This window comes from Oncorhynchus gorbuscha, linkage group LG03 (assembly GCF_021184085.1).
Source record: "Oncorhynchus gorbuscha isolate QuinsamMale2020 ecotype Even-year linkage group LG03, OgorEven_v1.0, whole genome shotgun sequence".
Classification (NCBI taxonomy): Eukaryota; Metazoa; Chordata; class Actinopteri; order Salmoniformes; family Salmonidae; genus Oncorhynchus; species Oncorhynchus gorbuscha.
In genome coordinates this window covers 67,250,818-67,268,034 of record NC_060175.1, presented here as the reverse complement: position 1 = coordinate 67,268,034, position 17,217 = coordinate 67,250,818, and the positions used below count along the sequence as shown (strand labels likewise).

At 43.1% G+C, this 17,217-nt stretch overlaps 1 protein-coding gene across 2 annotated transcripts in view; it reads right to left on the bottom strand.

Annotated features, from left to right (window-relative positions):
* Window positions 1-1,291: 1,291 nt before the first annotated feature.
* Window positions 1,292-17,217, bottom strand: part of LOC124031747 (guanine nucleotide-binding protein G(s) subunit alpha) — a 29,049-nt gene continuing 13,123 nt past the window's right edge. For both annotated transcript variants that reach the window (XM_046343369.1, XM_046343370.1), the window contains 7 exons: window positions 13,125-13,179; window positions 9,413-9,486; window positions 9,175-9,233; window positions 8,781-8,901; window positions 3,970-4,100; window positions 3,709-3,776; window positions 1,292-3,450 (listed from right to left, as the gene is read on the bottom strand). In XM_046343369.1, coding sequence (XP_046199325.1) covers window positions 3,304-3,450; window positions 3,709-3,776; window positions 3,970-4,100; window positions 8,781-8,901; window positions 9,175-9,233; window positions 9,413-9,486; window positions 13,125-13,179 — 655 coding nt within the window. In that variant the 3' untranslated portion in view covers window positions 1,292-3,303. The remainder of the gene's footprint in view (window positions 3,451-3,708; window positions 3,777-3,969; window positions 4,101-8,780; window positions 8,902-9,174; window positions 9,234-9,412; window positions 9,487-13,124; window positions 13,180-17,217) is intronic.

Genomic DNA, 17,217 nt, shown 5'->3' with positions numbered 1-17,217 from the left:
AGATTGTATGTAATCCTTTAGTAATACCTTATTCACTTGCTAACACATCTGTATTCTACAGGACCAAGGTTTCACAAAGCCCCTGCATTACTGAAAGTTGGACCCTCCCTCTATAACTTGTTGATAATCCTTCCACCTTCAGACAGATTTAATCTTGTTCAACTACAAATGCTTGCTTGAACAACTAAATTATTATTCTTACGGAGATGGGGCTGTAAGATTCTGACATGCATGGATTTGTCACCATCTAGTGGTGTAAAGTGGCAGACTAGAGCAGTGGTTCCCAAACTTTCAGTCACTGTACCACCAACTGAAATATCACATTTACATAAGTATTCAGACCCTTTACTCGGTACTTTGTTGAAGCACCTTCAGCAGCAATTAAAGCCTTGAGTCTTCTTGGGGATGATGCTACAAGCTTGGCACACCTGTATTTGGGGAGTTTCTCCCATTCTTCTCTGCAATTACTCTCAAGCTCTGTCAGGTTGGATGGGGAGCCACTCTGCACAGCTTTTTTCAGGTCTCTTCAGAGATGTTTGGTTGGGTTCAAGTCCGGGCTCTGGCTGGAACACTCAAGGACATTCAGAGACTTGTCCAAAGCCACTCCTGCGTTGTCTTAGCTGTGTGCTTAGGATCATTGTCCTGTTGGAAGGTGAACCTTCACCCCAGTTGGAGGTCCTGAGCGCTCTGAATCAGGTTTTGCATAGTTAAATAAAAGGTAAAAATAATTGTTGGGCAGAAACTCTCTTTCCTCTACACTTCCTTTGACCTTGAACCTTGAACTAACGACTTAACTCGTCAATAGATGCAATTGAAACATATTACGTCCCCTCATCTACATAAAATTACTGCAGTTAATTATCTTGTAATTCCTTAAGCTACACTCCTGACGAGAAATACATTCATCAACCATTGTCATGGTGTTGGTCAACATCTCAATGTTTAGGCAAATACCCAAAGACCCATGTTAATATTTTTCATAAAACTGTAACTATGTATTTGTGCAAATAAGCTGTGGTGAATGCCTGTGTCTGGGTTAAACTGGGAATGACCGTTCTATCGCCTTGGATGGGAAACAAAGACAGAATTGAATAGAGTCGTGTTGCATGTGATAGATGCAGTATAATGTTCTCTTTGAAAAGCAGTGAAGTAACAGCGAAGAGTTAAAAGAGCTGTCTAAGTAAATACAGTGGACATAACGAGACATGGCTAACGATGGAGGAATGAAATGTCACGGGTGTATCTGGTGTAGGTTTGTCCTTGTGGTTGTGTGTAAGGACGGGCCTGTGGCTGTCTGCACCAAAAACCTTTATTTCGCAGAGCTCCTCTTCTGAAAGTAGAGACCCATTTTTTGATGTACACAGTAAATGAAAACTAGGGCACTGAAGTGAAAGTGTAATACTGTACAGTCTGCCTCTGTTGTGCAACACTAGGAAGGACCCCACAAACAATACAATTGTTTGTTATCTTTAGCAAAAAAAAAAAAAAAATGTAGAAACAAGCAATGTTTTGCATTTGGATATTTGTCATGACCTTTTACCTTTAAGCTATAAAAAGAAAGAAAAAATGTAAATAAACTCACCCTTCATGTTGTTCGCTAATGAAACAAAACCTGAACAAAACCTAGACGAAAAGAATTTAAGTTACAGCAATAGGCACACTACAAAATGTGTCAAGGTTCTTTGATACTAATAAAATACTTTTTTAAATCCATAGACATTTCATATATTTATATATTTTTTGGTATATGGATCCAAAAATAGACATTTAAATCATATAGGGGAGGGAAATTAAAAATCCAAAGCTACGAATGGTTGTTCCCCTTCCCTGGAGAGAGAGAGAGGGGGGGGCAACTGGCCAATCCATACAGCGCAGTATAACACCCACTTTAGCTCGTTATACACGTACAGTCGTGATCAAGGCACAGGGATCTTCTTAGTCATTTTTCAATAAAGTTGTACAAAATAATACATTTTACAGTCTGTACAAGAATAATAGTTCAGCAGTAAATGAAAGAGATAAAGAGCCAGGGAAGGAAGAGGGAGGGGTAGGAGAGAGGGGTAGGGTAGGAGAGAGGGGTAGGGTAGGAGGGAGGGGTAGGACGGAGGGGTAGGAGAGGGGGGGGTAGGGTAGGAGGGAGGGGCAGGAGAGAGGGGCAGGGTAGGAAGAGAGGGGATAAGGGAAATGGAGGAAACCAAGGGGGGGGGGTTGATGGGAGAGTGACCATATGAGTAAAGATTAGTGTCCCATTTATCATTATCTTCCTCTTTTTTTAATTTCAGGATATTTTTTCTTTAAAAACATAACAAAGAGCATTGCCAGTAAAGTAACAGTGCATGGTATGTGGTGAAGTTAAGAGAGAGGATAGGGAGGAGTGAAAGAGGCGAGAGAGAGAGAGAGAGAGAGAGAGAGAGAGAGAGAGAGAGAGAGTGTGTGTGAGAGAGCGCACAGGGCACAATGGCACAACAGTCTACACAGACAAAACAAACCGTGGAGACAGAAACGGGGCTGATCAGACTTCTCTTAACTTATATGGTACTGTACTGTATATGAGCTTTGCACTCCGTTGTGTTCTGTGAACGTTGGCCTTTCTCCTTCCGCTGCTGTACCGACAAGGCAAAGTCATGTGACAATCCTGTGGGTGTCATGGTGTCCAAGCTCCACCAAATTCACATAAATATTCCCTTCCCCCAAACCCCGCTCACCATGATGCTTCTCTGGTTCATTGTCCGTCATTGAAATTGCTCCTGGTAGGTATCTTGGCTGTGATTCATTGAAAACACTGAGCCAGTCAATCTGTGGCTGCAGCCAGTAAGCAGCTAAGACTCAGGACTTGCTCAGTTCAGGACCAGTGACCATGCAGTCGAGTAAAAGCGTGGGGGGTTATTTTTCTGTATGCAAGCAGTTATGTGTAAACTGAGATTAAGTGTGCCTAAGAGTGTGTCTGTGTGTGTCAAAATATGAACGGAGGTTGTGAAAGAAAGACAGTCCGGTGCCATGTCAGTGTGCGTACTCGCGCCCGTGTGTGTGTGTGGTGAAATGGGTTCAAGTTTTGAGCACAGTGCTAAAATGCTGTGGAGTTCAGCTGATCTGGCTTGGATGTATTCTGTGTTTTGCAGTATTTCAATAGCAATTTCCATGTTGCGCTGTAGCTCTCATGTCTAGTTTGACTTCAGGAGTCCCCAAGAGCACACAGAGTCAGGGCGACAGGGGTGGGTTCCAGGGAAGGGGGAGGGGGGGGGGGGGGGGGTCAGGGAGGGACCGGAGGTCGGGGTTCCGAGTCTGTGTTGCAGTCCACTCCCATCACAAGAGCTCGTACTGCCGAAGGTGCATCCGCTGAATGATGTCCCGACAGTCGTTGAAGACCCGGCGGATGTTTTCCGTGTCGACTGCGCAGGTAAAATGGGGGTAACAATAGTGCCTGCCGTCTCCGCTGGCTGTGCTGATCCTCTGAAGAAGACAAAAAGAATCACAGTGAAGCACAATGAGACAAAATGTGCACTACCACCATTCAGGACATCATCCACTTGACTCAATAACAAATCTAACACTTACTGCACGTTAGCCTTCCGGCTAACTTATTCAATATGAGTAAGAGAAAGTCATCTCATTTGTCATCTTTTGTTGCGATTAGATACTATTTTGTAATCAATACCATAAGATTCCACGTAACATTAGCAGGGGAGACGTCGGAATGTCTGCACTTACCAGGAACTCATCTCGTATGAAGTACTTTGCCCTCGTGACACGCGGATCCTCCCCTGCTTCCGGTGTTGCTATAGAAGCGTGAGAGACTGAATGATGAGTGTTATGATTGGATTCTGGTACACCATCACACATTGTCAGTGCCACAGTTTGCTATGGCGATTACTTATCAGCCACAGGAAAGAACATTCAGGAGCCACCTACTGTGGCTAAAATCAGAAGCTGTGTGTGTGTGTGTGGTGTGTGTGTGGGTGTGTGTCTCACCATCATCCGGTGTGGTGTAGCGTGCAAACTCTGGGAAATACTCTTCGATTTTTGATTTCCCAGCCAACACCTTCTCCGCTAGCAGGTCCTGTTTGTTGAGGAATAGGATGACAGAGATGGTCCGCAGCCACCTAAAGAGACAAACACACAAGAGATGCTGGGTAAATACACTGGCAGAAAGCAGTCAGTGGTCCATTAGAGCGAGCAAATTAGATTAATGAGAGCATTTTAATAGAACAGAGGAATAGAATGAATCTTCATTGTTCGTGGATAGTGGGTGTCATGGGTTGTGCACGTTTCTCTGTGTGTGTCAGTGGAGGCTCCTCAGAGGAGGAAGGGGAGGACCATCCTACTCAGTAAATTTCATAAGTAAGAAGGGAAACGTAAAAAATAAAAACATTTTTAGATAAAACTATACTAAATATAATCACATCACCAAATAACTGATTAAAACACTGTTTTGCAATGAATGTCTACATTATCCTCAACAGCACCCTCTAGGGTAGCACTATCGTGTAGCCGGAGGACAGCTATTTTCTGTCCTCCTCTGGGTACATTAACTTCAATACAAAACCTAGGAGGTTCATGGTTCTCACCCCTTCCATAGACTTAAACAGTAATTATGACGACTTCAGGGGACGTACTTCAACCTATCAAAGCTCTATCAGCTGCAGTATGAACCGACATGCTGTCCACCCAATCAAAGGATCAGAAAATGAATCTACTACTGAAAGCATAAGCTGCAGCTAGCTAAGACTGCAGTGCATAAAGTGCGGTGAGTCGTTGACTCAGAGACAATTGTACAGTTTTGAACAAATTAATTTGTCAAATTAAGGAGAAGCAGCAGAGAGAGCTAGCTAGCTATATTGCTTTGTATGTTCTTTTCTTAGTTTACCTTTCTTTTAGTTAGAAAATGCATCTAATTTGGCCTACTCAGCAACCTGACTCAGAGAGGAATGCTACAGTGGGGAGAACAAGTATTTGATACACTGATGATTTTGCAGGTTTTCCTACTTACTAAGCATGTAGAGGTCTGTACTTTTTTATCATAGGTACACTTCAACTGTGAGAGACGGAATCTAAAACAAAAATCCAGAAAATCACATTGTATGATTAAGTAATTAATTTGCATTTTATTGCATGACATAAGTATTTGATCACCTACCAACCAGTAAGAATTCTGGCTCTCACAGACCTGTTAGTTTTTCTTTAAGAAGCCCTCCTGTTCTCCACTCATTACCTGTATTAACTGCACCTGTTTGAACTCGTTACCTGTATAAAAGACACCTGTCCACACACTCAATCAAACAGACTCCAACCTCTCCACAATGGCCAAGACCAAAGAGCTGTGTAAGGACATCAGGGGTAAAATTGTAGACCCGCACAAGGCTGGGATGGGCTACAGGACAATAGGCAAGCAGCTTGGTGAGAAGGCAACAACTGTTGGCGCAATTATTAGAAAATAGAAGAAGTTCAAGATGACGGCCAATCACCCTCGGTCTGGGGCTCCATGCAAGATCTCACCTCGTGGGGCATCAATGATCATAAGGAAGGTGAGGGATCAGCCCAGAACTACACAGCAAGACCTGGTCAATGACCTGAAGAGAGCTGGGACCACAGTCTCAAAGAAAATCATTAGTAACACACTACGCCGTCCTGCAGCGCACGCAAGGTCCCCCTGTTCAAGCCAGTGCATGTCCAGGCCTGTCTGAAGTTTGCCAATGACCATCTGGATGATCCAGAGGAGGAATGGGAGAAGGTCATGTGGTCGGATGAGCCAAAAAAAAATGCTTTTTGGTCTAAACTCCACTCGCCGTGTTTGGAGGAAGGATGAGTACAACCCCAAGAACACCATCCCAACCGTGAAGCATGGAGGTGGAAACATCAATCTTTGGGGATGCTTTTCTGCAAAGGGGACGATGGATGGGGCCATGTATCACGAGATCTTGGCCAACAACCTCCTTCCCTCAGTAAGAGCATTGGAGATGGGTCGTGGTTGGGTCTTCCAGCATGACAACGACCCGAAACACACAGCCAGGGCAACTAAGGAGTGGCTCCGTAAGAAGCATCTCAAGGTCCTGGAGTGGCCTAGCCAGTCTCCAGACTTGAACCAAATATAAAATCGTTGGAGGGAGCTGAAAGTCTGTTTTGCCCAGCGACAGCCCCAAAAACCTGAAGGATCTGGAGAAGGTCTGTATGGAGGAGTGGGCCAAAATCCCTGCTGCAGTGTGTGCAAACCTGGTCAAGAACTACAGGAAACGTATGATCTCTGTAATTGCAAACAAAGGTTTCTGTACCAAATATTACATTCTGCTTTTCTGATGTGTCAAATACTTATGTCATGCAATAAAATGCAAATTAATTACTTAAAAATCATACAAAATCTGGATTTTTGTTTTAGATCCCGTCTCTCACAGTTGAAGTGTACCTATGACAAAAATTACAGACCTCTACATGCTTTGTAAGTAGGAAAGCCTGCAAAATCGGCAGTGTATCAAATACTTGTTCTCCCCACTGTATTTATGTTAGCTAGCTGGCTAAGACTATCCAACACTGCAACTCCTTCAAGTCAAGGTAAGCTGTCGTTTTTACTAACCTTTTTACTAACCGTTGTGACTACTAAACTGCTTGCTGTACACTACTGTGTGATTGTACACATGGATTGGATTGAGTATACTAACGCCTTAGTTCTAGTTTGTCGACTATAACATTAATACAGTGGAGAACCGTGACTATAGGACCTAGGCCTTCAGAGGAACCAAAAATCTTCCAATACGTTGCATCAAACTGCAAAATAACATTACCTTTCAAACTTATTTCTGTTTCTTAAAAGAGGATGCTAACAAATTAGCAACAACATCCCACCTTAAAGTTGAAAACAGCTGCTGCAGCCACCATCGTCTCATTACTGCAACACAAGCTAGCTAACGTTACTAGTGTAAAAGGCTCTGCATGGTCAATCCGATATCTGAAGTGGCATTTACTGCGATCATGCAGCCTCCACAGACGTCAGGGCTTTATGTTTGTACAGAACGTACCGCCCCCCACCTACAGTCAACCAATCATGTCAATGCGGAGCACTCCACATTGTTACAAAATGTGTGCGATGGCGATGCGGTATGGAGCTTGATTTTGCCTCTACGTGCCTCCGGAGGCTCTGAAATTGAATCACACCCTCCATACGAAGCCTCCGACCACATTTTCAGATCAAGCATAAATAGGCTTTTATAGCATGGGAAACTACTGCTTGCGCCACTGATGACTTTCTCTTGTGCTCTTAGTAGTGACATCAAAGATGTTGTAACTAAAACAAGATGGGAACGACAGGCTGTGGTCTAATTGGAACAAAATGAGTCAGTGGGCAAACCGAGCCAAGCAGGAGCTAGCGAGATCATATTGGCGTGTTCTAGTATGCATTTTCATATTTCCTGTTAAGGGAACGCCTATTCTGTGACGTGCCCATGTGCAATAACTCAATTCACATTGCACTCCTAAACACTTTAAAAAAACAAACTTTTAACTTTTGCAATCTGTTCATAACAGATTCTAGTTTGGGAACAGAAAACTGTATTGAGATTTTAAAAATAAAATCGATGACAATGTCCAGAATGTTGGCCAAAATCCATCTCGTTCCATCTTCTCCCACTGCCAGCCATTGGGCTTCCTCTCACTACCATATTTGGTAGTGAGTGGAAACGCCAAACAGATGCCGGTGAAATATCTGTTTATTTGTTCTCTTTTTACGGGCCCACCCATTGCAAGTCAAAATATGATTGTTTAATTCCACTGTCACTCCAAAATTCTGCTCTAATACAGTTGTATGGCAGAGGCCTTCTGTCCTAGCCAATGGCTGGCTGAGCAAGCTAGATTTCTCTACCTAAAGACTACCAAAGAAAATCCTGATTATATATCTCCTTTTTTAATTTATTTATTATTTGAAAAGGTAACCTTTATTTAACTAGGCAAGTCAGTTAAGAACAAATTGTTATTTACAATGACGGCCTACCCCAGGCCAAACCCGGACGACGCTGGACCAATTGTACGCCGCCCTATGGGACTCCCAATCACAGCCGGATGTGATACAGACTGGATTCGAACCAAGGACTGTAGTGATGCCTCTTGCACCGTGATGCATTGCCTTAGGACCGCTGCGCCACTCTTCACTACCATCCCTTCTCTTTCCAATACAAACTGAAGATATGAAATCAGAAGATCTTTAAAATGATTGTAAAGCTGAAATAGAAAAACATGAAGTCCACAAGCGAAGGGTAAAGGGTGAGAGGAGAGCGTGTAGAAGCGAGAACAACAGACAAGTTCCCTACTTTTTCGGCTCTTCCACAACCAAAACGTGTTTACGTTCACTAACAGTCAATTACCGTGAGACTGGCAATTCTTTTGCATGACAATAACCCAGCTTTCAAAATCTCATGACCACCACAGTCCTAGGAGGGACCTACCTGACTTTTGTCCAACAGAAGCTCTGGTTTAAGTGGACTAATGATTAACCCCCAAATTAGTCAGATGCAGGCAACGGTATGCGAGGCGTTACTGAATGTGTCACTCACTGTCTGACCGCCCTGATTACTCCGATTTGTCTCTCAACCTGTGCACCTACGTTATAAACTTTCATTTTGTAGGCTAGGTTGCTGCAACCTCATGATGGGTATAGGGAAAATCATGTAGTAGCCTAAACCTGAGCTGGGTGAATGGAATATGAATGACTGACAGTCATCCAATATGCTGTAATAGAAAAGAAAAGCACTCTGAACGGCACCGACCGCCACTGGTGTGTGCGTGCATTTGTGCGTCACCTGTTGTTCCAAATGTTCTTGAATAGATTGAGAGCCTCCTGTAAACGGTTGGTCTGATTGTCCTCCCGGATCACCATGTTGTAGCTGCTACTGGCCACCACAAAAATAATGGCTGTTACATCTAGTGGGGAAGACAGAGGGAGGAAGGGCACAGGCAAACTGGTTTTGTAAACGGCAATCAATGACACAGTCAAAAGGCACTTCGGGTTTAAGCCTAAGATCGAAACACACAGTTATAGCAGAAAAGCGATGGTAGGAAAATACGGGAAGCCTTTAGAGGAACGAGAATACAGAATAAGACCCTTCTAAACTAAAAATGATCTATAAAATGAGATCCAAATTGTGAGTTACTCTCTATTGGGTTGGCCAGATCAAATGGAAAAACAAATGTTACCATTAAAGCACTGGATCCATTTCCGACGTTCATCCCTTTGCCCACCAACATCAAACATGCTGTTGAAGAAATGGCAAAGTGAGACAAATGCCACACACTACCACCTTGTGGCGTAGTGATGAATCACATGTTCGCTGCACTGTATGGACTCGTAAACGTCTGCAGGGCCGGGTTGGAGATTTCTCTTTGAGCATTGTACTAATAACCGAATGCGATGATAACCCTGGGTTATACTCACTGGAAATTTACTTTGTCCACCTGAAATCTGGTTTCAAAGATCCCAGAGGTGAGCACTCGGCATCTCAGTAGGTCCTGAGAGATGACAAAAGACAGACTGGAGTCATTCATCTGCTTTATATTTATCAATATCAATCAATATTATGAAAAGTTGATGATAGAGTACAGTAGGCATGTCTCTGGCCAAAAGTAGTGCACTATACAGGGAATAGGGTGTAATTATAATGGCGCCGTAGGGGATGGCTGTCATTTCTACAGGCTCCTAACCAACTGTGCTATTTTGTTGTTTTTTCCCCGCATTGTTTTAACTTATTTTGTATACAATGTTGCTGCTACCGTCTCTTATGACAGAAAATAAAATCTGGACAGAACAGCGATTACTCACCTCAAAACAGGACGAAATTGTGTTATTTAATGAGTCATACGTTAAGGACATACTGCTTTCCTGAAACCAGGCCTAAATTCCCATCATTCCCATGAAGAAAAGACGGAAATACAAGGGTCGGGGTGACTTGTGAGAGTTCTTCGGAGAGTGGGTAAACTGCCACTACCATGCGTACTATTGGCCAACGTGCAATCATTGGGGGGGAACTGGGTAATCTACGATCAAGACTATCCTACCAACGAGACATTAAAAACTAATATCTTATGTTTCACTGAGTCGTGGCTGAACGATGATACGGATAATATAGAGGTGTCTGGGTTTTCCGTGCATCGGCAGGACAGAGCAGCTACGTCTGGTAAGATGAAGGACGGGTGTGTGTGTCTATTTGTCAATAACTGCCGGTGCGTGATGTCTAATATCAAAGAAGTCTCAAGGTATTGCTCACCTGAGTACCTCATGATAAGCTGTTGTTCACACAATCTACCAAGAGAGTTCTCATCTATATTACTCGTAGCCGTTCATTTACCACAACAAACCGATGCTGGCACAAAGACCGCACTCAACGAGCTAACAAGAAAATGCTCATCCAGAAGCGGCACTCCTAGTGGCCGGGGACTTTAATGTAGGCAAACTTAAATCCGTTTAACCTCATTTCTACCAACATGTCATGTGACACCAGAGAGAGAGAAAATAATTATTAAAAAATCCCTCTAAACCACCGTTACTCCACACAGAGACGCATACAATGCTCTCACTCTCCCTCCAGTTGGCAAATCTGACCATAATTCTATCCTCCTGATTCCTGGAGGAAGTACCAGTGACTCGCTCAATACGGAAGTGGTCAGATGACACGGATGCTATGCTACAGGACTGTTTTGCTAGCACAGACTGGACTATGTTCTGGGGTTCATCTAATGGCATTGAGGAATGTACCACCTCAGTCACTTGCTTCATCAATAATTGCGTCGACGACATCGTCCCCACAGTGACCGTACATACATATTCCAACCAGAAGCCATGGATTACAGGCAACATCTGCGGGACACTAATCCGGACGCTTATAGGAAATCTCGCTATAGCCTCAGATGAACCATCAAACAGGCAAAGCGTCAATACAGGACTAAAATGTAATCCTACTACACCGGCTAGCTTCCAACACTCTACTCAACAAACTGGATGCAGTCTATCACAGTGCCAACCGTTTCGTCACCAAAGTCGAAAACACTACCCACCGTTGCGACCTGTTCGCTCTCGTTAGTTGGAGCTTCCAACACTCTACTCAACAAACTGGATGCAGCCTATCACAGTGCCAAACGTTTTGTCACCAAAGTCGAAAACACTACCCACCGTTGCGACCTGTTCGCTCTCGTTAGTTGGAGCTTCCAACACTCTACTCAACAAACTGGGTGCAGCCTATCACAGTGCCAACCGTTTTGTCACCAAAGTCCCATACACTACCGACCGTTGCGACCTGTTCACTCTCGTTAGTTGGCCTTGCTTCATACTCATCGCCAAACCCACTGGCTACAGGTTATCGACAAGTCTCTGCTAGGTAATGCCTCGCCATATCTCAGCTCACTAGTCACCATAGCAGCACCAACCCGTAGCACGCGCTCCAGCAGGTATATCTCACTGGTCATCCCCAAAGCCAATTCCTCCTTTGGTTGTCTTTCCTTCCAGTTCTCTGCTGCCAATGATGGGAACGAACTGCAAAATTCTCTGAAGCTGGAGACTCATATCTCCCTCACTAGCTTTAAGCACCAGCTGTCAGAGCAGCTCACAGATCACTGCACCTGTACATAGCCCATCTGTAAACAGCCAATCTACCTACCTAACTCATCCCCATACAGTTTTTATTTATTTATCTTGCTCCTTCCCACCCAAGTATCTCTACTTGCACATTCATCTTCTGCACATCTACCATTCGAGTGTTTAATTGCTATATTATAATTACTTCACCACCATGGCCTATTTATTGCCTTAACTCCCGTATCTTACCTCATTTGCACTCACTGTACATAGACTTGCTTTCATTTGTTCTACTGTATTATTCACTATGTTTTGTTTATTCCATGAGTAACTCTGTGTTGTTGTATGTGTCGAATTGCTATGCTTTATCTTGGCCAGGTCGCAGTTGCAAATGAGAACTTGTTCTCAACTAGCCTACCTGGTTAAATAAAGGAGAAATTAAAAATTAAAAACATTTTTTGTCCCCTCCTGTACTCAGTGTTCACCCACGACTGCGTGGCCAAGCACGACTAACACCATCATTAAGTTTGATGACGACACAGTGGTAGGCCTGATCACCATGACAACGATGAGAAATTCGATAGGGAGGTGGTCAGAGACCTGGCAGTGTTGTGCTAGGACATCAACCTCTCCCTCAATGTGAGCAAGACAAGGGAGCTGTTCGTTGACTACAGGAAAAGGCGGGCCGAACAGGCCCCCGTTAACATCGACAGGGCTGTAGTGGAGTGGGTCGAGAGTTTCAAGTTCCTTGGTGTCCACCAACAAACTATTATGGTCCAAACACACCAAGACAGTCATGAGGAGGGCAGGACAACACCTTTTCCCCCTCAGGAGACTGAGAAGATTTGGCATGGGTCCCCAGATCAAAAAGTTCTACAGCTGCACCATCGAGAACACCCTGACCGGTATGGCAACTGCTCCGCATCTGACCGTAAGGCACTACAGAGGGTAGTGCATACGGCCCAGTACATCACTGGAGCCAAGCTTCCTGCCATCCAGGACCTATATACTAGACGGTGTCAGAGGAAGGCGAAAAAAAATTGTCAACGACTCCAGTAACCCAGGTCATACTGTTCTCTCTGCTACCGCATGGCAAGCTGTACCGGAGTGCCAAGTCTAAGTCCAAAAGGCTCATTAACAACTTCTACCCCCAAGCCATAAGACTGCTGAACAATTAATCAAATGGCCACCCAGACTATTAACATTGACACCCCCTCCCTTTATTTTTACACTGTTGCTACTCGCTGTTTATTATCTATGCATAGTCACTTTACCCCTACCTACAAATTGCCTCATATAACCTGCACATTGACTCGGTACCGGTACCCCCTGTATATAGCCTCGTTATTCTTTTTTTATTGTGTTACTTTTTTATTTATTTTTATTTTTTACTTTCGTTTATTTAGTAAATATTTTCTTAACTATTTCTTGAACTGCATTGATGGTTAAGGGCTTGTAAGTAAGCATTTCACGGTAAGGTCTACACCGATTGTATTTGGCACATTTGACAAATAAAGTTAGATTTGAGATGTATCCCAGGGTCTCTGGTAATGGCGGCATTGAGACCACGGGAACTCACCTGATCAGTGGGAGTGTAGTCACTCTGCTTCACAATATCAATCTTGTCTAGAAAGCTGAGAAGAAAGAAACAGAGATTCAGAAGGATGAACATGACAAAATGGCGGAATTCCCATCAACAGTTAGCAGGGGCAGTGAGTGAGCCTTAGGGGAAGCTTTTCTGTGTGGGGACAGGTAGAAACCACTGAGTTCAATAGCATTATATAGACCTGTGTGTTTCTCCAACTATCTTTGTGCTAGAGAGAGACTAACCTGCAGTAAGCCATCACACCTTCCTCTTTGGAGGCCATTTTAGATAAACTAGGACTTGCGAAGTAAGAGTTGAGACAGCAATTCTTTTATTTTACCTTTATTTAACTAGGCAAGTCAGTTAAGAACAAATTCTTATTTTCAATGACGGCTTAGGAACAGTGGGTTAACTGCCTGTTCAGGGGCAGAACGACAGATTTGTACCTTGTCAGCTCGGGGGTTTGAACTTGCAACCTTCCGGTTACTAGTCCAACGCTCTAACCACTAGGCTACCCTTCCGCCCCACAGAGGCTGTATGTAAAATTAAAGTCGCTTGGGAACAGGTTTTTATGTCCCAATACCTTGGCATCTGGTTTGTTTTCTGATAAGTAAAACTCAGCAATGAATCCATTTGTTTTAATTTAAGCTATTACATAAAATACTTGCCACAAAAAGAAAGGTCAATATATGGGGCATTGAAAAGTTAGCCTTGTGCCACGAGGAAACAGAATCAATAGAGCATCTTTTCTGGTATTACTCATCGGTGGCTCGCTTTTGGACTCAGGTCCAGGAATGGTTGTTATGTTATAATATCAGGATTCAGATGGATTTGAAAACTGTACTGTTAGGGGATCTGAAAAACCGTGACCAGTCAAATGGGAAATATTATTATTATACTCTTAGATAAAGTATTTATTTTAGGGCAATATCAGTATAACATTTGAGAAATAGGGAGGTTCAGGACCCTCGTAAGACATCACCAGTAAAATGGAGGGATGTATTTGTAAAAGGAAGTAGCAAAATGGCACTATACTGAGAAAGATGGGTTAGTCTGTGGACATCTGTGTTGGAGGTAGGATCACAGTGAATGGTGGATTTCGCCGCTGTGGGTGAAAATCCAGCACTTGCAGAAAGAGTAAATTAGGAATATATGTAGAATTATTTAACTACACATACATAAAATATTGTTGTCCGTTAGTGAACTTGAAAGCTGATTCAAATCAGTGTCAGCTAACTGAGCAGCCAGTTATTAACATCCTAGGGACCAGTGTTGGTCCAGGTCAGGAACCAGGGGGGTGGAGAGAAACGCTAGCATACATTTGTAGAGACACTTACAGATTATAGGAACGGCAATGGTTCCAGACCTGTAGTCATACCGACTTTGAAACGAATGTCCCATTCCAATGCATACGTTAACAACTGATATTTCACTTGGGTTTAAACAGTCCCTATAGAGAGTGGCTAATACAACTGAACGTCACAAACAGGGTGTGACAGACAAAATGCTGGCTTGGTCTCACAGGCCTACTTAACACAGAGGAATGCCGAGCCTCTGGATAACCAGGAATGTGACATGGTGGGATGGAATGGGGCAGGCCTAACTACAGGTGAGCCATGGCAGGAATGAGTCGGCACTCACTGGGAGAGACCTAAGAACCTAGAGGGCTAGAACTAGGCGATATAACAAATTCATTTTAAATGTATGTTTTTGCGTGACAATCCAAATGCCTGTATGGCAAAAATCGAGATTGTTAGTTTTTAGCGCTTGTCCGCTTGTACTCATGTCATATATTTTGGTCTCGTCTCCTTCGCTCCTCTGTGCACCTTCCCATTTACACCAGAGATCTTAATATGACGAGATGCACGTCTCCACCCTAACAATGGGAGTCCGAAAGTCAGAGGCGACAAACTTATGTCCAAAATAAGCTCATAGAAAATGATTTGCCTTATCTAAGACTTTGTGCGAGAATGAAACCTCTCGCGTCGCCTCTTCCTCTATGGTTTACACACACCAAGTCCCTCCCTCCCTTTGCCTCTCACGCCATCAAGTTTAAGAGATCAGGTATTCCTCTCTGACAAGCGTCTTCCGGTTTCAACGGGCTATTTTTGCATTTCAGGTTTGGTCCAACAGAATCGGTTATATAGACACCAAAACACATTCAGACATTATTTTACCGTAATCGAGGATAACTCAACTTTTCAAACTACACCCGTTTTATGTCTCAACTACTCAAATTGCGCACAGAGCAGACACTACTAAAACGAGAGTATCAATGAACATTGATTCTGGAAAAATGAATGCGCAGTTTGTCGCGTGCGGCATTGGTGCACTGCTATAAGTATTTTAGTCAAATACTTGTATACTAGCTGTCTAGTCTTTTTATAAATATGCAATAAGCATAAAACACAATTATACAAGGAATTGACAACTCCTTCTCTTTGAGAAATAAGGTAGGCCAATTGATTTCAACATCTGAACAAAGTGGACAGGCATTCATAATGTTCATAACAATTGTGTGTTCATACTTCAACTCTTCAACCTTGTTCGCGAGCACATATATCCAAATTGGCTAAACTTTAAATAAAGATTAGCTGGCTGATCACTAGCTCGGGGGCTTGAGAGATTGTCGATGAGACTTGTTTTAATTTTCTATAGCCAGATACCTGCTACAAAAAGTGATTCATTACTAGTGAATGTGTATTATGCATGGTTCTAGTTAAATGTATACCAAAAAGGACATTTTCATATACAGACTTGAAAGCCAGATCAGTGATGATTGCAAAAAAAAAAAACAGGTTAATTAAACAATTTTGATAAACTAATTACATTAGTGGGTCTTGTAGTTGTGGGAGGCTTATAACTTCACTCTGAATTCAATAGATTATCGCTGACTGTTTGAAATGCAGTGTATTTGACCTTTAAAATTGGACAACAACGCTTAGAGAAAATATTTTAAATCTAGATATGTATTGTGGATCACCCATAAAAAAGTGATCTGATTTTTAGGCCATATCACCTAGCTCTAACTAGGACAAACACAGAGAGATTGTGTGTGTGTACGTGCACATTTAACCATTCTTTGTTATGGCAACAAAGATGGCCAGAGATAACTATGCAGACTCCAGAAGATTAACGCTCTTTTCCTTTCCTGCTCGTTATAGAATAAATGTTGTAAAAGCTGTAAACTCTCCTTCCACAAAGGTTCACACTCACAAACTTGACCTGGCCCACCGGCCTGAACCCAAAAGACAAACAGAAAGTAGTGACATTACAGAGCAGATTCTAAAATAGCTCCCTGGCCTCCAGCACAGTTGCCATAGAGACAGAACCACAGGCTCTATAAATAGACTATCAGCTCAAAATCTTGTGTGACTAGAGTAGCCAGGGAGAGAAAGAAAAGGGAAGAGAACAGGGGGGGGCGGCGAGTGAGAGAAAGAGGGACTGGGAGAGAGGAAGCAGGAAAGTGAGTGAAAGAAAGAGCAGGAGTGTGAGGTAGTGAGAGAGTGAATGGGGGAGAGGGAGGGGCCAAAACTGGACTGGACCATCTGAACCACCTGAAGGGGTTGTCCTAGACTGTTAAGTAACACAATCAAATACACAGCACTGTTTCTTCAAGCATGGGCACATATTTTTTTATACAATCAGCTCAAAATCAAACTCCACGAGGGATGCACTGATGACATTTTTGTCCGATATCGATATTTTTCTTGCCAAAAATAACTATATAAAACATTTGAGCGGCCTTTCAAGCATTCTAGTACAGTTAAATAGTTGAAACACGCAGCAAAAATATATTTTTGTTCAGTGTGTGTGCAGTTACGCATGTCCCCATTACCAGTAAAACCTCATCAAAACCTATTTCTTTCACTTGCTGTGCCGTTTCGTTGTTCATTTGTTCAGTCGTTCCATTCCCAAAGAGGATTTCATCGTACATGTCAAGCAGTGAAGTTTCAGCTCTGTCTGTGGCCTCTTCTGTTGTGGGTCCTCTTCGTCGGTGCGCACTGTCATTGTGTCCGATTCCATCTCGTCCAGCTGTGTCTAACATTTCACGTTAACCCTGTTTCTTGTCTGCATCGAAGTAGCG